At 34.6% G+C, this 23,245-nt stretch overlaps 2 protein-coding genes across 5 annotated transcripts; one reads left to right on the top strand and one right to left on the bottom strand.

The window, feature by feature from the left end:
• Positions 1–925: 925 nt before the first annotated feature.
• Positions 926–13,857, bottom strand: LOC123696253 (protein deltex). Its single transcript, XM_045642324.1, has 11 exons — positions 13,649–13,857; positions 9,301–9,513; positions 8,717–8,853; positions 7,911–8,121; positions 7,415–7,663; positions 6,916–7,073; positions 6,271–6,370; positions 4,660–4,907; positions 3,390–3,595; positions 2,881–2,989; positions 926–2,362 (listed from the first exon to the last, which is right to left on the bottom strand). The coding sequence occupies exons 2-11, from the start codon at positions 9,497–9,499 to the stop codon at positions 2,162–2,164; spliced, it is 1,818 nt and encodes a 605-aa protein (XP_045498280.1). The 5' UTR covers positions 9,500–9,513; positions 13,649–13,857; the 3' UTR covers positions 926–2,161.
• Positions 13,858–14,465: 608 nt separating this feature from the next.
• On the top strand, positions 14,466–21,912 carry LOC123696392 (double-stranded RNA-specific editase B2-like). 4 transcript variants are annotated; one of them, XM_045642534.1, is made up of 10 exons: positions 14,466–14,639; positions 14,902–14,939; positions 16,124–16,162; positions 16,511–16,601; positions 19,355–19,470; positions 19,808–19,910; positions 20,067–20,186; positions 20,522–20,664; positions 21,104–21,329; positions 21,671–21,912. In XM_045642534.1, the coding sequence occupies exons 1-10, from the start codon at positions 14,633–14,635 to the stop codon at positions 21,748–21,750; spliced, it is 963 nt and encodes a 320-aa protein (XP_045498490.1). In that variant the 5' UTR covers positions 14,466–14,632; the 3' UTR covers positions 21,751–21,912. The 4 variants fall into 4 exon arrangements, with proteins under 4 accessions (XP_045498490.1, XP_045498489.1, XP_045498488.1 ...); XM_045642533.1 differs by having other exon boundaries at positions 16,103–16,162; positions 20,528–20,664; XM_045642532.1 differs by having other exon boundaries at positions 16,103–16,162.
• Positions 21,913–23,245: the final 1,333 nt, after the last annotated feature.

The following is a 23,245-nucleotide window of genomic DNA, read 5'->3' as shown; positions in this document are numbered from 1 at the left end:
CCGCGGCTTCGCTCGCGTTTTCAAAGAAAAACCCGTATTGTTCCCGTTCCCGTGGGATTTCCGGGATAAAATCTATCCTATGTGTTAATCCAAGTTACCCTCTATATGTGTGCTAAATTTCATTGTAATCGGTTCAGTAGTATTTGTGTGAAAAAGTAACACACACACACACACACACACATCCTCACAAACTTTCGCATTTATAATATTAGTAGGATGTCATGCAACTGGATCATGCCTGATTGTGTCACCAACATTATCTTCTTATATATATAAAAATGAATCGCAAAATGTGTTGGTAAGCGCATAACTCGAGAACGGCTGAACCGATTTCGATAATTCTTTTTTTATTATATTTCTTGAAGTACGAGGATGGATCTTATGTAGAGAAAACGTAAACATGTAGCACGGGCGAAGCCGGTGCGGACCGCTAGTTTCTAATAATAATATGACTTATATTTATTCCAATAAAAGTATATTAAATGCAACAAATGTATATAAACACAATGCATTTCTGTCGGAATGCTGTCAGTGGAAGACTTATTGTATTTAAGGCTAAATATATTAATTTTTAATAGTATAAAACGAGTTTTTATAAAAATATATATTAATATTGTTACAAATATATGAAAGTATTTAATAGTAATTACATTGTTGTATTTACGAATATAGTATTTACCAATTTTTATACAGCTTTTAAGATATTTTATAAAAATATGTAATATTTCTCTAACTACCCGCAATTCGCAAATATTCCAAATACCAATATTTTAATATCTCTTAGTACGTACGAATATTTTAATAGTATATTAATAGTTAATATATGACTTAAATAAAATTAAATTAAACGACAAGTGTATTTTGTACTAAAATTATTTTAAAACATTATTTTAACTGAATTTATTTACGATAAAATTATAATAATTAAAAACATAATATGTCTAAAATATATAATAAAAAATATGCAATATATGTGTTATATGAAATTGAGCTTTAATTATATAATGAATAAGATTCATTTTCATTCGAGCAGTAACTTATCTACTAATCTTCGTAATCTAAAGTAAATAAAAGTTATATAAGTTACTTTTGATGCTGACTGTACATCGTATTATAAGAATTATTTAGTAGTAAATAGATCAATTATTTTGTTAATAGAAAAAACATATAGAAATAGTAAATACTCGTTCTTCCTAAAAACTAGGCATTTTAAAACTTAACTAATTATCGATGTATGTTTTTATTATATAAGTATTTATATAATACTTTAGTGATGAGGGTAGTTTGACGTAACATTTTGTTGAACTACCAACATATAATTATTTTTTTTTCATCAAAATTGTTGTAAATTTTTCGAAATTTAGTAATTTGCAAGTACATAACCGGAATTTATAAGGTATCGGTTTCGTTCGTAAAAATTTAAATTCGATTTAATAAGGGCGCGGTTAGGGCGTCACGGGAGTGTTATTAAGACGCAGTCAGGGCGCAGTTAAGACGTCGTCAAAACGCAGTTGGATGTGGATAGGGCGCAGTTGGAGCGCTGCAGGGGAGCTATTAAAGCTCGGTCAGGTCATAGTTATAACGCGGTTAGGGCGCACACAGTTCACAGTTCGGGATCCATTACACAGTCAGGGCTCCGTTAGTACACAGTTAAGGCTCCGTCAGTACGTACAATTAAGGCACAGTCAGTACACAGTCAGTACACAGTTAAGGCACAGTCAGACGTCAGTACACAGTTAAGACACAGTCAGTACACAGTTAAGGCACAGTCAGTACACAGTTAAGACACAGTCAGTACACAGTTAAGGCACAGTCAGACGTCAGTACACAGTTAAGGCACAGTCAGTACACAGTTAAGGCACAGTCAGACGTCAGTACACAGTTAAGACACAGTCAGTACACAGTTAAGGCACAGTCAGTACACAGTTAAGACACAGTCAGTACACAGTTAAGGCACAGTCAGACGTCAGTACACAGTTAAGGCACAGTCAGACGTCAGTACACAATTAAGGCACAGTCAGACGTCAGTACACAATTAAGGCACAGTCAGTACACCGTTGAGGCTCCATCACTACACATTTAGAGCTTCATCACTACACATTTAGGGCTCCATCACACAGTTAAGGCTCAGTTAGGGCTCCATCACACAGTTAAGGCTCAGTTAGGGCTCCAGCAGCGCGTGCAGGCGCTGCAGCGCGGCGAGCAGCGCGCGCTGCGGGCGGTGCGGGGGCAGGTAGTGCTGCGGGCCGGCGGGGGGAGGGGGCACGCGCCACGAGACCACGTGCTCGCGCCCGGTCGTGCGGGACGCGCTCACTGTGAACAGCAGCCGCCGCTCCCAGGCCCCTTGTAATCCGGCTAGCACCTAAATAATAACCAAATTGTATACAGGTGTCCCATTTTTGGTGTACCAAGCTCAAAGGAGCTTATGAACTAAAAAATTTTGAAAAAGTGCGTTTCTCAAACTATACGAAACGTGTTTGTTAAACACACATACACACTCAGTTATACGCAAAAATTTCTCACATGAAAATGACTAACACACATGTATAAAACAAAATTCAACCTTATTCGCTTAAAATAAAGTCGACTTTACAAACACCTTTTGTAATATCTGTATCAAGAAGCTTATATCTAATACACTGGAGATTGCACTATGAACGTTGACTTGTCACGGGAAGGTATGACCTTGAATGACGCCTGGTTGTTCCTTCATCCCTTTCACACTAACTTGCCAAGTTAGGTGTTAAAGGGACAAAAACCAACCAGGCGTCATTCAAGGTCATACCTTCCCGTGACAAGTCAACGTTCATAGTGCAATCTCCAGTGTATTAGATATAAGCTTCTTGGTCTGTATGAACACACACACACACACGCACGCACCTGCCGTCCCAGCGGTGTGTCCGGCAACAGCGAGTGTCGCGGGAAGCCCACAGCGTAGTACGGAGCGCCCGGCGCCGGGTGACCCGCGCCTTGTACGCCTGATTGGAAACTGTAATATTTACATTGAAATTAGTGGAAAAGAAAAGAAAATATGTACATTTATAAACAAACGTACACATAGAGACAAAGTTAGATATGTATAAAACTTCAATTAAAAATAAACAAAGCAGTAATTTAAACTCATATTGGAAAAGGGCTACTGAGAAAAAATGTCACACAAACTGCTTGATAATGATTACTTCATAAACAATGTACTATCGCAATGAAAATGCAATTCTCTGTAACACACAACAAATGCGATTTCGATATAAATATTAAAAATCAGAACCCGTCAAAATAAAAAGCAAATTTTCTATTCCCAACCACAGTCATATGACTATGTACATACCTATAATACATGTACTACACCGTTACAACTACATAAGTTTAAAATTCTACATCTCACTCACTTATAAGTGACCACAATAGAGCCCACATGCGCTGGGTGTCCAGGCAACGGCTCCGCCTGTCTGCGCCACGCCATCGACCCGCACGGCTGCTCCCCCCCACATTGCTGCTCACCCCCACCTCCCCCCCGGGCGGGCTCCCCCCGTTGGTTACCAGCCCCACGCCCATACTGGTGCCCGCAGACTAGGCACTCGATGTAGGTGACACCCTGGAAGAAAAATTGGCAGTTAACATTGTTTAAAACGATAAAAAACACTGCTTACAACCTTTATTGTTTCGATTATTTTCGAACTGAAAGCGACAAAAATTATTAAATTAAATCCTACAAAATGCATCTTTCACTATATAGTAAATGTTTATATGGAAAAATGTTTACCCAAATTAGCTTTAATTGAATAAAAAAGGAGAATGACCACGGGTGGTATCGGTAAAATTTTAGTTGTGCCACGTATTCGTGATATTGTTAATTCCTATTTGTATTTATAATGGTCATATGTATCAATATTAAGTCTTAATTATACCGGATAAATTGAAATAATAGTAAAAGTTATTCTTTTGAAACATGTATGACCACGTATGGAATCGGTAAAATACTAGTTGTGTCACGTGTTCGTGATATTGTTAATTCCTATTTGTATTTATAATGATCATATTTATCACTATTAAGACGTAATTATACCGAATAAATAGAAATAAAAGTAAAAGTTTTTGTTTTGACACATATTATATCTATCTCTCTTGCAAGCGTCCTGCGTCATATGTCATAGTTGAATGAATGTGTTCGACGCATTGTTCGACGTTATTTATTTTGAAATAATGTTTATTACGATTTACTTTTCACATTTATCTTGTAAATTAAAATATTACCTATGTAATAAATGTAAAACTTAATGTTCATTGTTAGTTTAAACTCGATAAAGTATTTTTTTGAAGCGTTGAATAAAACTTTTGTTTTATTTTTATTGTCGTGAACTGCGGCTTATTTACATAAAAACTTTAATGGTTTCTAAAAGTACTAACATCAAGCTTCAAATTGAGCTATATTTCATCTTGACACAATAAGTTTGAATGCGATACCAAGTGCCATAGTCACTTGGGCAATCTCCTTTGCACAAAACATCAATGCACGCAACATGCACACGCAACCCCCTTTTATTTTTTATTTTTATTTAGCATAGAATTCGGATATCGCAGATCCATTTGTTAGTACATATAAAACTTAAGTATTAATTGTAGTAATTAGAATTACATTAATTTTTTTTACCCACTCACCTCGGTATCCCTTATCTTCTGCAAATGGGCCTGTAGACACCTCAAATGTATAGCATGTCTACATTCCGCCAGAGCCACGACCCCCGCGGGTTCTCCCCCCTCCCCCCGCGCCCCCCTCCCCGCTAACTCCCCCCCGCATGCTGGACACCAGCCCCCGGTGTCGTCGAGCCACGCGACGGGTAACACGCTAGACCATACCGCCCACTCGTCGGACGATATGCCGACGCAGCGCGGCTTTTGGAGAGGTTCTGGTGGACGTACAGATGAAAAAATTTAATATATGTCACCGCACCAAAAAGTGGATAATAAATGATACTAAATAAACAATAATAAACAAATGGAAGGAAAGGACTATAATAAAAAACTGGTCAACCTATCTCGCACATTGATTTTAATAAACTGGTCATCCTATCTCGCACATTTATTTTAATAAACTGGTCATCCTATCTCGCACATTTATTTTAATAAACTGGTCATCCTATCTGGCACATTTATTTTAATAAACTGGTCATCCTATCTCGCACATTTATTTTAATAAACTGGCACTGACCTCTATAACTATACGCTGGACAGGCTACTGCTGTCATTTTTTTGTGCCTATTTGAAAATCGCCATTTTGGCGCTGACGGCAACAGTGAGGCCAGTGAGGGGGAATGGAACTAATACTTGTGATGTAAAACAAATGGTTTATTATCGATAAAAACTTTTCTGATCTCGACTACAATGATAGAAATATTACCGACACTATTTTTGATTCAGACTCAGATTATCCAGAGGTTAAACCTGTGTAAACAAAACGAAGCGACGAAATTTGTAATCTTATTAGTTCTCAGAACTTTCACCGGGGGCGCTTTGAATCGGCACAGCAAATAGCTGTCATTTTGTATGGGATAGCCAGTCCAGCGTATAGTTATAGAGGTCAGTGTAAACTGGTCGTCCTATCTCGCACATTTATTTGAATTAACTGGTCATCCTATCTCGCACATTTATTTTAATAAACTGGTCATCCTATCTCGCAATTTTTTTTTAATAAACTGGTCATCCTATCTCGCACATTTATTTTAATAAACTGGTCATCCTATCTCGCACATTTATTTTAATAAACTGGTCATCCTATCTGGCACATTTATTTTAATAAACTGGTCATCCTATCTCGCACATTTATTTTAATAAACTGGTCATCATATCTCGCACATTTATTTTAATAAACTGGTCATCCTATTTCGCACATTTATTTTAATAAACTGGTCATCCTATCTCGCACATTTATTTTAATAAACTGGTCATCCTATCTCGCACATTTATTTTAATAAACTGGTCATCCTGTCTCGCACATTTATTTTAATAAACTGGTAATCCTATCTGGCACATTTATTGCTTTCGATCAACTGAATAACAGGTCAAATACAAAATTAAACCTAAATTATACCTACTATATTTGCTTCCGGTTACAATTCGTCACAAGAAGCAAGATTCAATTTGAAACTAAAAAGCCCACTTCTCATGTGCACTCTGATTTGCAAATTTACTTTGTTCCTTCTATAGTTTATTTCACAAAAATTGTATAAACGATATTATTTTCTTATTCCAACAATAGAAAGTGTCTCTTACCTGTATTATTATTAGAACTGTCTTGTGCTAGTGTGAGTGTCGACTCGAAGACGTCATCACTGCCCATGCTGCAATTCAGCAACTCGCCCACAGACGCTTGCTGAAAACAATGATATTGGAATTAATGATGAAGATAAAGAGTAAATCGTTGATAAAGGAAGAGATAATAGTGCTGTTATTGATAATGCTGATCCTGTAAACTAACTGTCGATAATGATGAATGATGACGAAGAAAGTCAAGACAAAAATGAAATTTTTGGTGTAAGAAATGATTATTCTGTAGTTGATGCTGGTAATGCTTATGCTAATGCATATAAAGATGAGGTTACTGATGGTGATGGTAATAATACACATAAAGATAATGCTTAATCAGGTCTAAATGTGAACAGTTTGTTTGTTTGTTTGTTTGAACGCGCTAATCTCGAGAACTACTGGTCCCATTTGAAAAATTATTTCAGTTTTAGATAGCTCATTTATCGAGGAAAGTTATAGGCTATATATTATCACGCTAAGACTAACAGGGGCGAAGCAATGCGGGTGAAACCGCAGGGAACAGCCAGTAATGTAGATAAACATGATGATGCTGTTTCTAATAACGATCATACAACTAAAGCTGATTATAATAACACAGATATATACACAAACCTGTCCGTCCTGCGTCTCGTGGCTGAGGTAAGTGGAGACGGTGTCGACGCTGTGCCGGCGGCCGCAGCGCGACCCGCACTCGGTGTCCGTGTGCCGCCCGTCCGACCACGACCCGCCCTCCGACGAGTCCGCGCCCGAACGCTCCGCGGCTTTGTTACCTGGATCGAGGATAAGGGAACATAAACATGGGGCCGTCTTATTACAAATTGCATGTTGTGAATACATATTATTATAAAAAAAAAACCATTAAAAAATAATAACAAAGATTAATAAACAAAATCAGTACGGATTCCAAAATTATAAATCGCAAACATTACCAATATTTTCCTTTACTGGAACTGGAATCAATAATAATTTTTTGACATATCAAAAGCTTTCGATTGCGAATCGATCGAAACATATACAGTTTTGAATATTATGTAGTTTATTGTCATACCCTACAATAGTAATTTAAAAGCTAATAATAATTAGTAACAAAAAAATCTCTAAAATTTCTCACCAAAAATGTTCAAATTGTGCAGTATCTGTCTAGCCAGGCCCGGTTTCCTCTCCCTAGGGGACGCACTCCTCGCCCCTCCCCTCGCCTCCCGCGCTCCCCCAGCCGGCGCGGACTTGACCGATTTCGCTGACTGTACCGATTGTACGGACTGTACGGACTGTATGGATTGTACCGAGTGTACGGATTGTACTGATTGTACCGAGTGTACGCTCGAGCCTGTGTGCTGTTGTGGTATGCGCGGTCGACGGCCTGGAATATAAACGTTTATTAGAAAAAAAAAGGAGTATTACCCTTGAACTAAACATAACCAAAGTTATACATATAACATCAGTTGTACCCTGTGAAAAGTTACGTGGAAACGGGTACACCTGTTTTAATAATATTAGTAGGACTGAACAACTTTTTCGGAGTTACTTCCGTGTAATTTTTTTTCCTATTATCTCTGTCTTGTCTTGGTTCTATCATTTTTTGTTTGTTATCTTTTCAATACGCTTACCATCAACAATCGGCCGATCTGGCAACACCGGCGGCACGGGCGGAGACCTGGTCAGCGGGTAGGGGGGGTGGGCAGCGCGTCTCAGCAGTCTCAGCGCTGAGCCCGCTGTCGTGTGCCGCTGCGCTGTCATGTTGCACAGCGACGCTGACCAGCCCTCGAACGTGACAGCGTCGATCCCGCGGTCCCATGCTTCTTCTAGATGGCATTGGATCTGGGAAAATCATGTTTTTTTACTATAACTAAAAATGTACTTGAGGAGTAACATAATTTTTTAAAGGTAATCTAGATAAAAAATGGCAGGGTAATTTTAGAAGCTATGCTCTATTTGCACATTGTACAATGTTCACGCTAAACCAATCAATTAAATGTATACATTTATAACATTAGTTACATTTTGTTATGATTCACTTCAAATTTAACAAACAGTTGTATTCTATAAATGTAAAAACCAAAAAGATACTAGGTACACAAAAAAACCATGCAAAATCACACAACTAAAACACAAAATAAACTTTTTTAAGTGAAACTTCTTTATCGGGGTTGAAAAAAAATTTAGTGTAACATTTTTTCGTTACGCGCTACATTTTTCCGTTACGCGCCATCTTTTTCTTATTCCTATCACGCGTGATTTGACGTATCTCTGTAAAGTTGCACATGGTAAATTCTTTTTTTTTAATAATAAGGTCATAAAGAAGTTTCACTTCTTACGTGTGTACACGCACACATTTTTGAAGTGAAAGTTCTTTGTCGGGGTTGGAAAAAAATTTAGTGTAACATTTTTTCGTTACGCGTGACATTTTTTTTACCTCCATCGGCAACGGATCATATCGTAGTTCAGCGGCTCGCGGCGGGTCCGCGAGCCGCGCCCACTCCCACCGCACGCCGCGCCCGCCCGGCGACTGCACGCTGTAGCACGAACGACGCACGCGGCATTCTGATACTCCTATAAGTGTTCAAGAGTTTAATTTATGAGGTAGTTGTTGTCTGTTGTTGATTTCCTTTGACTATGCAGGTAAATAAGCTTGCAAATTATAAATGAGGCAAAAAATTGTTTATGACGGTATTTTGATGCAATCATTTTAAACACTTTTATGTAATCCATTTAATTCTATAACAATCATTGTCAATAAATATGTGTCTATTAAAAGTTAGAAATGGGCACTCTACACACAAAACAAATGAAAATCTTAATTGTTTTGATTTTTTTTCATGACACATTTATTAAAAGAATTATGGAATTATTATCCTAAACCAGGAATGAACAGGCATTTTTGGTACACTCATTCAATAGTGAATAACTTTATCAATGAACCTTGACAATGGTGTTAAATTGATAACATTTAAATCATTAACATGTTTAAATAGCCCTACAACTAATTCAAAAATATACCCGAAGTCTCCGAGCACTGCGTCAACGTGCGCAAGTTCACGTAATGTCCCTTGAGCGCCGGTTCAGCATCAGCCAGCACCACCCTCGTCAGTTTCTTAGCATGTGCTCGTTCTAGGGTCCTCGCTACACCCGGGGAGTGCGGCAGCCACTGGCCTTCGTGCTGCCACTCCCACACCACCACGCAGTGCACGGAAGACATCACCGGTGCATTATCTGTGACGTTAAATATGTATGAAAATTGCCGTGATTGGTTAGTCTAATTGATACTGTGTGAAGCTTCAATTTTCATGTTGATTTTGACATTCACAAGAATGTCACTGGTTTATTTCCTTACAGTTTTTATATTTTATGGCTACAAAATAAGTAAATAACCTGTAAAGTTCCATAAATAAAAGTTTATCTACACTCATTCAATTACGGAAATTACAAACAAAACACACAGAGTATGTTTATGCATTATCAATAGGAATGCAAGTTATTTTAAACATACTCTTTATGTATGAATAGCATAAAGGGCCTTCCTCATTAAATGGGCTATCTAACAGTGCAATTTTTTAACCGGATCCTTGGTTTTTGAGATTTGCACATTTAATCAAACAAACTATTCATCTTTATAATATCAGTATAAATATTATAAATTATTTCAATTTAACATTCCCATGAATATAAAAGATAATCTCATTTAACAGGAAGTAGATTTTGATAAGAAAAATATGTTTAACATACAAATTATTAATGTATTTCATAAAATGACCCTGAAGATAGCAGACAGCAGACAAAATATAATTTCAGATGGGGATATCTAAAAGCGAAATTAAGTTCTTCAAGTTTGATATCACCATTTCAGAATCCAAAAATAAACTAAATTTGAAAGTTTCAGACTTATGAAACAACTGGAAACACGGTGAGAGCTTCCCAAAAATTTATTTTTAATTTAAAAATATGTTCAAAAATAAATACAAAAATTTCACTCATTATCACCTGTAAGTAAATCAATGACAAATAATTTCCAATTTGGAAAACTTGAATAACTTAATTTCGCTTTTAGATATCCCCATCTGAAATTATATTTTGTCTGCTGTCTGCTATCTTCAGGGTCATTTTATGAAATACATTAATAATTTGTACGTTAAACATATTTTTCTTATCAAAATCTACTTCCTGTTAAATGAGATTATCTTTTAAATTCATGGGAATGTTAAATTGAAATAATTTGTAATAATTTATAATATCTATACTGATATTATAAAGATGAATAGTTTGTTTGATTAAATGTGCAAATCTCAAAAACCAAGGGTCCGGTTAAAAAATTGCACTGTTATAGTCGAGCCAATTTAATAGGCAACATTTGACGTCTATCAATTTTATCTTCGAAGAGAGGTAACCTGCTTAAAAACATCGATTAAAGTGAATTAATCGATACGGATTTGAAAGATTTGTCAATCGAATTTATTAATTTATGATGATTTTTATTCACAAGTAATCAATGCATTCGATTCTAGATGTCAGATTTCGATTTTTAGAGTAACGTCTCTGCTATTTAAAAAGAAAAAAGGTTTATTGACACAAAATTGTAGCGACGTCAGTTCTTCAATTCAGAAATTGTTCCGGCGCGGCCTAAGATGATCCCTATGACAGTTCGTCTTAGTGATTGCTCGTATGATGGATCTTGTCGATACTTTACCATTTTATAGGCAAAGGCGTGGTTTGCATTCAGCCACCTCGGTAAACATGTTTTTACAAATATTATAAAATGAATTTTTAACGTCTATTATGTAAACGAAACGGTAAGTAAAACGAAAGTTTTCAAAAACATAAAAATACACCTTATCATTTTCTCGTAATTTTTAACCCGTTTAACACAGTGTATATTAATTTATCATGAAAATGGAATCCCCCATTTAATTTTTCTAAAAAACTTATATTATCATAGGTAAGTAAATTAACGCGAACGGTAATTATTAATTAAGTATGCTGCGATCTTCTGTTCCATTCAATAGTGAATGAACTATAGCTTAAGCATGGAAAGAATGTGAACTCGTTTCCATTATCGAAATTTGTTTATCGATACTTTCCGCACTAGTCGATAAATGCCAACGATGTAAGTTTTGAAGGACGTAAACGTAAAGTCAGATTGATATAATTTCTCGTAAATGATAAGAATTGTTATAATTCCAACGGAATATCATTATAATAGGATAAAGCTACGTAAAAATTAATAAATGCCATTTTTAGACGCCTCCAATACGTTTCTAATTTAATGGTGACGCCATTACAAGTTTGTCTCTTGAGAATAACTGTCAGTGTCATAGGGATCATCTTAGGCCGCGCCGGGTATAGTATGGTTTATCAGTAGAATGAAATCTTAAAATTACTTGTATCGGTCATTATTATTATAAATATGTAATCATAATTGAAAAAAGTTAAGCAAATGTGCAGTTCTAACAAAACGAAATATCATGTTATTCTATGTCGTCGTTACTAGGTTACGTTGTTGAATTTTGTTGAACTGTCAAATGTTGCCTATTAAATTGGCTCGACTATAACAGTGCAATTTTTTAACCGGACCCTTGGTTTTTGAGATTTGCACATTTAATCAAACAAACTATTCATCTTTATAATATCAGTATAGATATTATAAATTATTACAAATTATTTCAATTTAACATTCCCATGAATATAAAAGATAATCTCATTTAACAGGAAGTAGATTTTGATAAGAAAAATATGTTTAACGTACAAATTATTAATGTATTTCATAAAATGACCCTGAAGATAGCAGACAGCAGACAAAATATAATTTCAGATGGGGATATCTAAAATCGAAATTAAGTTCTTCAAGTTTGATATCACCATTTCAGAATCCAAAAATAAACTAAATTTGAAAGTTTCAGACTTATGAAACAACTGGGAACACGGTGAGAGCTTCCCAAACATTTATTTTTAATTTAAAAATATGTTCAAAAATAAATACAAAAATTTCATTCATTATCACCTGTAGGTAAATCAATTACAAACAATTTCCAATTTGGAAAACTTGAATAACTTAATTTCGCTTTTAGATCCCCATCTGAAATTATATTTTGTCTGCTCTCTGCTAACTTCAGGGTCATTTCATAAAAATATTATCTTCATTATAGAGGAATTTATTTCAGCTCAATGCTTGAATTTATTATAAAGTCTTCATTTAAATTTCTTGTGAAAAAAATATTTCAACATCTGATATCCTACTAATATTATAAATGCAAAAGTTTGTATGGATGTTTGTTACTCTTTCACGTAAAAACTACTGAACCGATTACAATGAAATTTAGCACACATATTAATAGAGGGTAACTTGGATTAACACATAGGATAGTTTTTATCCCGGAAATCCCACGGGAACGGGAACTCTGGGGTTTTCCTTTGCAAACGCGGGCGAAGCCGCGGGCGGAACTCTAGTAAAAGAATAATCTTCGTCTTACTACAGAGCATGTGAATGTTACTAGTATGATTGTGTTAGTAGAATGTTTATGTAGAGAATGCGGAACGGATTTAAATGCTAGTTTGTTTGCATAAGCCGCTTCTATGTCAGTTTATGTATTCTAAAATTTTAAGTAGTCAATTAAAAGCTACACCACTTTTATTAAACTATGCGGATAACTAAATATAAAGTTTTATAAAATTCAAACACAATATTAATTATTGAAATGTAGAAGGACAGGTCCAAAAGTGGGTAGTGATGTCAATACAGGGTGACTGGAAATTCGACATGATCCTTCAAAGGGGTTATACTTATACTAGAGGTCATTTGCAACAAATTAAGTCCAGTTAACCAGGGGTCAAAAATGGATGGTTTTTGAGCTAAAACCTGAACCTTAAAAAGAAAAGGTGATGCAAATTTTGGGCAAGTTTTTTTTTAAAGTGATCACTCATTCTTCGCCTTTCAAAAAAATATTGAATTGAATGTTAACAGTGTAGTAGTTTTTTCATAATTAATCGTTTTTGGTAAAAAACCGTCATAGCTCAATAACCATCAATTTTTGACCCCTGGTTAACTGGACTTAATTTGTTGCAAATGACCTCTAGTATATGTAACCCCTTTGAAGGATCACGTCGAATTTCCAGTCACCTTGTATAGTTATATTCAAGAATTCAATATGCCACGAAAAACATCATAGCATCATACTAATAACTAAGAAATTCATATTTAGTCACTTTAACGTTTTCTCGAAATGAAAAAGCAGTTATAGCGAGTTGAATATAGTTAACTAAATATACATAATGCTTGATGATTTGATTTGTGTTGTACCAATAAAGATTTCGATTCCAGAAACTAATAAACAACAATTAACTTGTTGTCACTTACCATCTTGTAAAAATTAAACTGTGAACTTGGTCTTGATGGCTTTCAAGGAGGTTTGGAGTTTTGGCAGGAGGCTTTCAATATAACTTTTAATCATTGATATGCCTTTTCATCGAAGTTCTATTTACTAATTACTTTAACTTACTGCTAAACGAATAAACAAACAAAATATTCACAGAAATTAGCGTCGATACCATCATAAACTGACAACTGGTGACAACACAACTGACAAGTGACAATTTGAATTAGGATTTTTTTTTTAGTTATCTGGAGATTTCAATATGAACATTAATTTGTACAAGAAAATAATATGACATTGAATGACGCCTGTATGTTTTTTTATCTCTTTCTGTGGGGGTGACCAAGTTAGGTGTGAAAGGGATAAAACACATACAGGCGTCATTCAATGTCATATTTTCTTGTTACAAGTTAAATGTTCATACTGAAATCTCCAGTGTATTAGATAATTTATGCTTCTTGGGTATAATAATATATGACAGTGATTATCTGATCACAGATTAAAACTTAGTTTTTAACACAGGCGTAGAGTTTAGACTTAGAGTTATTCAAACGGAATATTTATTTTTGTATGAAAATTAAAACAAATTATCAAAAGTCGTAGAACAAATTTTGTTATAAAAACATTTAAAAATGATTTATTTAAGGCTTAACTATGGGATCAGATTAAGGATCAGATGGTGCTGTGTGTGAAAAATGTCCTGAATTATACATTCTGAAATATTTATTTATTTGTTATCTGTGATAAATGCTAATGTTTGACAGTTTTATCTACATAGATTTAAATTTTAATCTGTGTTTATACAATTTCAACTTGACGCCGACAAAAATTTTGTCTTATAAATTTTAATTGCAATTTGCATTCATTTCACTAATAATTTTTAATCATAGCCTAATATTATTTGCTCCTACTGTCTATATCTTTTAAATAAACATAAATAATTGTGGTATATCTTGAAATTCGCGAAAATGTCGAGTAAGTACAAACGTGATCTTTCGTCAAATACTTAAATTTATGTACCTACCTACATTACGATTTATAAGCAAAATGTTTAGGGTAATCACTTATCATTATCAAAAGAATAACAACACCTACCTGTAATAGTCTAGACAAAAAATAACTAAAGGAAAATCTTCTCTTTTCGTTTTGATAATGCCTAGTCTCCATTTTTCTATTGAGGGTAATGTGAAGTTCCTTCCTTTCTGTTGTTTATAAAATAAATTATTTTTATTTACAGAAAAAGCTACGAAACTGGCGCAACAATGGCCTAGCCAGGTATTTATTGCTTCTCCTCCCTCTAATGTATTATAAATTATTTGAAAATTTTTATAAATTAAACTTTTTATTTTGTGTTCAGTCTAGGGCAGAACCTTCCGTGCTGGCCCACCTGAGTCATCAGTCACCCTGCAACTGTATAGTTGCTCTGGCATTTAAATTTAATGCAAGATAAAGCAATGCACTAATTTAACTGTATCTATGCAGGCTGTGTAATATTTTAATATAGAGCAGAGAGATCAATAATGAGTGAGTTGTTGGAACCAAATAAAATTAACCATTATTACAAATTAGTGTACTTGGGGGAAATAAACCTTTAAATCTGATATGGCTGATCTGAGACATTTTTAATTCAAAAAATATAAATAACAATTTTTGACAAAAAATATTAAAAGCGGCATCACTATCCCTACCTACTTATGAATATAAATGCACAGACACTGATCTCTTGTAGGGTGACTGTCGACAGGGGACTAATTTTGTACATAAGACAATTAAATAATGTATTTTATGTCCTTAAGAGGTCCTTAATTAGTTTAAGCTGCGCCAGTTTCTAGGGTGTGATAGCTCACTGGTATTGTAACATTGTATCACAACAAATACCCTGAAGACTTGACAAAAACCGCCATTTAAGTAAATAATTTGTCATGAAATGATGTGGATGGTTGCAGAATTAAGTGTAGCAACCAGAGTTGAATTATGAGAACAGTTATGGTTGCTCAGTTTATTAAATGCTATATATGCCTTAAGGCAGATTTACTCCATATTTCAATGCAAAATGTGAATTTATAATACATTGATGAAAGAGCATTTTACAAGTGAAGTTGGTACAATATCACTGAGTATGTGACCTTCTAGAAATATGGTTTATGGTTTGTGCATCAACCCTGATAGACAATAGCCAGTCCATATTCATTCATCGTCTCCCACATTATTATATATTCTCACAAAATGTGCCTTTTTATTTCAATAGAAAGTATATCTATTTGTACATTTTCTTTGTCAAAAATTGTTTTCCCATATCTAATTTTTATTTTGGCTTATTCAATGTTGCCACATTATCATGGCATTCTCCCGAGACCCTCTTGACCCTAGAATATAGACTGTAATCCCTTGTCTAATCCGTGGTTTGATGCACTTGACCAATGGCTGACTGACGCCAGTTCGTCTCGTACGGCGTGCAGAACCCGCAGCCATCGGAGCAGTATGAGCCGGAGGACCCTGTGAGTATAGTTTATTTATTATTTTTAATTTATATACAAATACTATGGTTTATTTACTATTTTTAATTTATAAACAAATACTATGGTTTATTTATTATTTATATAAGCGCGCGCTTCGCGGTTTCACCCGCGTGGCTTCGCTCTTATTGCTTTTAGCGTAATGATATATAACCTATAGTCTTCCTTGATAAATGGGCTATCTAACACCAAAAGAATTTTTCAAATAGGACCAATAGTTCCTGAGATTAGCGCATTCAAACAAACAAACAAACTCTTCAGCTTTATAACTTATGTAATTAAATCATTTGCTAAGCTAAACAAGCATTTCAATATAATTTTGTTTGAAAGACGGGGCACAATGATAGTCTTGAGGAACCAGACCAAGAGATGAACAATGTGTCAGAACAAAAGCCCTCCTGGATGAAGAAACTGCAAGGAGGTAAATATTTCCCTACATTCTTTCAGAAAAAACGGTATTACATTTTATGTTATTATTAATCATAGTAACAGTGTATAATAGTTAATAATATAAGAAAAATATTTTTTATACCCTTGGAATAATAAAAAAGCAATTACTTTAGCAATAATAAAAAATACTATATCAAACTTTTTCTCATTAGAGTGCTAGGTGGTTGTGACATACCCAGATAGTGACTATGTGGTTTTAATACACTTTTATTTTAAGTACTTTTGTTCTCAAATAATGAACTGATATTAACTTATTTCCGAACTACTTAACCCGGCGTCATTGAGGTTGGGTCAAAATGACCCGGCTTGTTTATAATTTACAATATCTTTGTAATTACGTGCACGATTGTGCTGTTTTTTGTAGTAGCTGGAGCTAATAATGTACATTAAACGTTTTGGAAGTGAAATCCTTTCTACGTCGAGTGTACTGGGAGCTACACGCGTGTATTTTCGAAAAAGGTAAATATGACCCATCCTCACAATTGATGTAACAATTTCGCGCCATGGCTAAGTTATCGATTTTTACTGTTGTGTGTGATTTCTTGGTGTCTGCAAACATTTTTTTTGCTTGTTACTGTGAATTTAATGTTTTTGTTTGTCCAACAGGTACTTATTATAAAATAGGTACTATAAACGGTTAGAATAGAAAATATCACGTATCATGGCGGGTTTAGACTCTTGTCTGACTCAGACTTACCTTATTATGATGATGAAGAAGAAGAAGAGGATTATGTTAGAGTGCAGAGTGTGTTTCAAGCGGAGAAAAGCGAAAACCCGAAATCAATACCTTTTACAATAAAACTAAATATGGGGTTGATGTCGCTGATGAACTTTGTGCCTCATATAATGTGAGTCGTAACTCCAAAAGGTGGCCCCTGACAATTTTTATGCCATGTTGGACACACTGGAATTAATCCTCTTATAATACGTCGCATAAATAAAAACAAACCAAACTATAAGTGACGTAATTTTTTGAAAAACTTAGGTCTTGCTCTGGTCTTAGAACATTTGAAAATTCGCCAGGAATTGATCGATTGCAATGACAAATGGGCAAAAGAATCAGAGTATTTATTGGTGGATCATCAGAGGAGCCACCTGCAATTCCCGCAAAAGATATTGTTAAGTGTGTCCGGAAATAAAAATAGTAAAACAAAACATTTTTGTCAATCTTGCCCTAAATTTATTTGCCCTGAACGCATCATGGCTTTCTGTATTAATTTCATTTACAATGAAGATTCTAAATAGCTTTGTTAAAGTTTTTTTTCTAATACATTAGACTTAAGTTTATAAAAATGCTATTTGTAACCAAAATTACTGGTTATTAGCGTAGTAATTACATGAAAACGTAAGAGGTGTATATTTTGTTCCTATTTTTATGAGTTTATGTCAAAGTTGATTAAAGTGAATAAAACGTTGGTTAATTACTATTTTTATTTTATTTTATCAAAACCAGAATACCTATAACCTATAATAATAACACAGAATACTAATTTTCTCAAAAAGTTTAAAAATAACAACTATAAAATATATGGGTAATATTGACCCACCTCAACGTTCGCGTATCTGTTTTCTACCACAATGACGCTGGGTTAATTAGAACAATCAATTATGGCTGTTATTTTGTTATGAAATTTACAAAATTAAAAATTCAAGAATACAGTTTTTATTGATGGCAAGTATCACTTTTTGTAAACAATATGAAAACGAAAACTACATTTTTTTTCTAAATATAAATATGTAGTTAATAACGAATTACTTATGCATCTTGATATCTTGTACAGTTTTTTATAGACTAAAAATGACATGTTCATTGTATATGTACATAGATAGCGGTTGCATTGGTAAGTTACAAACACATTCAGTCTTAATTATTGTATAGATATGGCTAATTTTTGTGATAGTCCTTTTGTAAATTCACCTAGATTGCTTATACCTATTTTTTGGAAGAAATTAGAATTTTCCATCCTATTAATTATCTATACATATAATAAATCTGTAGAAGGGTCAATTCTGTTTCTGTACATTGAAAATATTGAAAAAATAAATAGCAGAGGGATATAAGGGAATACTGGATCGATACAAAACCCAAATATGTGATTAAAAAAATTTTTGTCTGTCTGTCTGTCTGTATGTTCAGGCATCACGTAAAAACTAACGGTTCGATTTCGATGAAACTTGGTATAATTATACCTTATTATCCTGGGCATAACATAGGATACTTTTTATCCCGGAAAAATACGTAGAAAAAAATAAATCTTAATTTTTCCGCGCGGACGGAGTCGCGGGCGGAAGCTAGTTTATAATATGAATAATTTATATATTATCTTTTTACAATTTACCATTTATATGTCATTTTATTTTTGTTGATATAGATAACATAAACATTCTAAAATCAATTCCATTCCTAGATCTGCAATGAAATCTAGACATTTCACTGACACGTTATTATTGGTTTATTCTTTATCTTGGCTTTTTGTTCTCGCAAAAAAAACCTTTCCTCATTTATGACAATATTCTCCAACATGCTGCATGCATACAACCTCATTTGAACTTTGAACCATTTTTTCCAACAATTTTCGTAGGTCTGGGTCTATCACACTCACCCTTCTGCTGGCCGTTACATCGATAGTTATATTACACTAACAATGCATAACTTTTGTTAATCTTATATTATTTATTTATTGTGAAAATAAACTAATAAAATTATAACCATTATCTCTACAGTGAAAAGGCTCTCGAACAAGGAGCGTCGTCGTCGTCAAAACCAGAACTTGCGGAAGCTTCTCACGCCCAAGAGCGCCCTGATGGTGCTAAACGAGATCATGCCGGGGGAACAACCGGTGGGTAGATTTAAATTATTGCCACTGCGTTGAAATTTGATTTGATATTTCATAACGAAAGCTTGTGTAATGTGTTGGTCAAATCTTTAGAACAGAATAAAAACAGGAACAGGAATAAATTATACAAAAATCTAAATATGTATTTCCTTTTTCTCTCAAATAGAAATTGGATATTCTTGCTAACACACGAAAGTTTGCCTGCCATTGAGTAATATAGCTTTTACCGATAATTAATCGAGTATCAGTAGTTCTGGAAGAAATTGTTGCGGAGGTTTTCATAGTCAAAAAAATTGCATAGTAGGTACAATATTAATTATTGCTGAATCACAATCGGCAGGTGTTTAAAGTGGAGCCAGTGCAGGACCAGCAGTTCTACAAGGCGACGGACACTTGCTTCTGCGCAGAGGTCACCGTGGAGGGGAAGACCTTCAAGGGGTGCGGTGAGTTGACACTTGAAATTTTCAGAGATGTTTGGTTCTGTTCTTGCTGTAAAATTAAGTAATAGAGGTGAAACCACGGTTGGCATAAATTGGATGGGTAATATTTTTTTTTGTTTGCACTACGTTTTTTTAATTTGTAATATTTTTTGTGTGCAGGCGAGACCAAAGCGAACGCCCGTCACGCAGCTGCAGAGCTGGCCATCCGCGAGCTCATCATCAGCCGTCTCGGCCGCCTGCAGGACGCCGCCACTGCTACTGCCGCCGCCGAGCAGACGGGTATGTAGCTCCTACTAATATTATAAACTAGCTTTCCGCCCGCGGCTTCGCCCGCTTTGTCTAAAATGTAATAAATTATATACTAAAACCTTCCTCTTGAATCACTCTGTCCTTTAAAAAAAGCATCAAAATCCATTGCGTAAGTTTAAAAATTAAAGCATACATAGGGACAGAGAAAGCGATTTTGTTTTATACTATGTAGTGATGGTGAGGATGGATGGATGTTTGTTGTGCTCGTAAATTCTACCGAACCGATTACAATGAAATTTGGTATGTACGTAGCTGAAGACCCAGACTAAGACATAGGCTACTTTTTATCCCGGAAAATTGGTCAGGCACAGGTGAAGAAACAATGGAGTGCACGGAAGAGGAGCCGATGCCGATGATCCAGCTGGCGTCGTTCGCGCTGCACAAGTTGTTCAGCGAGTGGGAGGGCACCGGCCTCAGGGTGCCGCACTTCAGGCCCAATGCGACTTCGGTGAGATTTCATACTCGATACAATAAAAATGAATAAATAAACATATTTATTGTCAATATCACATCAAATGACAGAGATACACATACTAGATTATTTTGTGATGCTATTTATGTGTGGCTGGGTCTATAATACCCGTGTGGGTCGAAAAAACAAACAACAATTTGCAGTGTTTTTCTATTTATTCCACTGATGTGTACAAATATTTAAAAATTTTAATAATCTTAATGTATTTTTATGTCTGTAACATAACCAATTTTTAATTTAATAGTTACTTGTTTTGACTTAATTGGCTTTCTTTTCGAAAAATAATTTTCAAAATCGGTTTATTACATCCAGAGATACCCGTACTATCTTCCGAACGTTAAATCTTCAAAAAGTTTCTATAGATTTTGTATATCATGTATTTATTTATGCTATATAGTCTTATTTTGTATTCCAGGTATCATCCGAACCCGAGACCACATCCCCCATCGGCAAACCGCTCAAAGTGCCAAAACAGCGCACAGAGATCCCAGCCAACGCGGGTTCCATGCACCCGTGCATGTTGCTGACGTACATGCGTCCGCGCACACTGTACCGCATACTCGCGTGCACGGGCGATAGACCGCAGAACTATGAATACAAGATGGCGATCGATGTGGATGGAGCTACTTTTGTGGGCACGGGTGAGTGGTGCTGGGTGTAAAATACCCGGTTGGACATTGACTAGAATCCAAATAATGCGTTCGCAAAGAGCTTGTTATTATGTCAGTTCGCATAGATATAATTTAAAGTAATTATTTATCACAACTAGATAAATATGATAAACCTGAATTTGATATTTTTGGTTGATATATAAACGCTTTATAAATATATTTTTTTATGAAAAGCCCTTTTAAAAACTATGTCCCTCTGAAATCTGAATATGACTGCAACCAAATTATATTACGCCACAAAGCTGACAAAAATATTATAAAAAATGATGTATGAAAATATTGATTATGACGGTATTTTTATTACTTTTCAGGTAGAAACAAGAAAGAGGCGAGGAAGCAAGCCGCCATTGCCGCGTGTAACTCGCTTTTTGGAGTCACATTTGATCAGTAGATGTTTAATATTATTTAAAACAATTTTTATTATAATCTAGATTAAATCAAAATCTAAGTTAACTTTTTTTCTTTATAAGAAGTATAAATAAAATGTCGCCTCGCTTATTGACAAGGGTCAATATGTTGAAGTATAAAAATAATAAAGAATTTCTGATGAAAATGTGTTTTATTTTACGCTAAATGACTTTTCAACCAGCTATTTTATCAATTCTGAATCAGGTATTCATGGAACTCGTCATTCTAATTATTGTAGAGGAAAACACATGATTACTGAAACGTCATATCATAGTTGAAAAATGGCATTTCAATATTGTATTACCATGTAGGTATTACAGTGCCACAAACTTGACTGACCCGGTGACGGTGTCACTGATCTCGATTTTAGTGCCGCTAAATAGTATTTCCCCGGATGAAAGGGTAAAAATAATCTCATTGCCAATGGTGTAAATTAACATTAATAAGTAACTTTTATTTATACAAAATATTCCGTATGAAAAGTCTGTGAAAATGTGACATTTCAAAAAGGCGGCAAGTAGTTCCAGTTTTTGCCACCGGGTCAGTTAAGTTTGTGGCACTGTAGTAGCTTTCCGCGCGCCTTTGCTCTTTTTGTAGAAATAAAATTAACAAATATAATACTTAAACCTTCAAGTACAACTCTATTACATCATAAACACACTCACAAACACGCGTGCTGCGTTTTGCGTTTTTTTTTTATCAATTGTATTAACTTCCATTACATTAGAAGACATTAGACCTACTTGTTAACTTTCTACTGTCCATAACATACGTATAAAACCAAGAAGCGCTGTATGTATATAACGAAGAAACTCAGGGTCCCAAGACACAAGTATTTCACTTAGTTTGGGACCCACTGGGCACTGTCGTACATTAATAATTGTAAAACATAAGTAACTTAAATGGACAAATAAATTTATTTCATTTCATTAAAGTTTTAAGCGTATATGTATAGGAACGGACAGAAAGAATCAGCGATTTTGTTTTATACTAGGTATGTGCGCGGTGTACAGAAAAAATTATAATGCTAACTTTTGACTTATTATGCTTTAAGCAATCTTCTTATAATATAAAAATGAATCCCAAAATGTGTTGGTAAGCGCATAACTTTAGAACAGCTGAACCGATTTCTTTAATTCTTTTTTTATTATATTCCTTGAAGTACGAGGACGGTTCTTATGTAGAGAAAACGTGAATATGTACCACGGGCGAAGCCGGGGCGGACCGCTAGTTTAATAATTTAATATAAATTCAAAACATTTATTTTATTTGAATAATCTGAAGTCATACGACAATCATTTATGTTTTTATTAAAATATGTTACAAAAGTCAGGCAAAGTAAATCAAATGTTATTGATATGAGAATTTTTAATAAAAAAAAAATCTATCTCTATCTATAAAAAAAATCTATTTGAATCGCATCGTTATAGGCACGACATAGGTACCTACAGGCTTTCTTGTTTTTCTCTTTTTGATAT

The sequence above is a fragment of the Colias croceus genome, chromosome 12, assembly GCF_905220415.1.
Source record: "Colias croceus chromosome 12, ilColCroc2.1".
Taxonomy (NCBI): Eukaryota; Metazoa; Arthropoda; class Insecta; order Lepidoptera; family Pieridae; genus Colias; species Colias croceus.
This window is presented reverse-complemented; position numbering and strand designations above follow the sequence as displayed.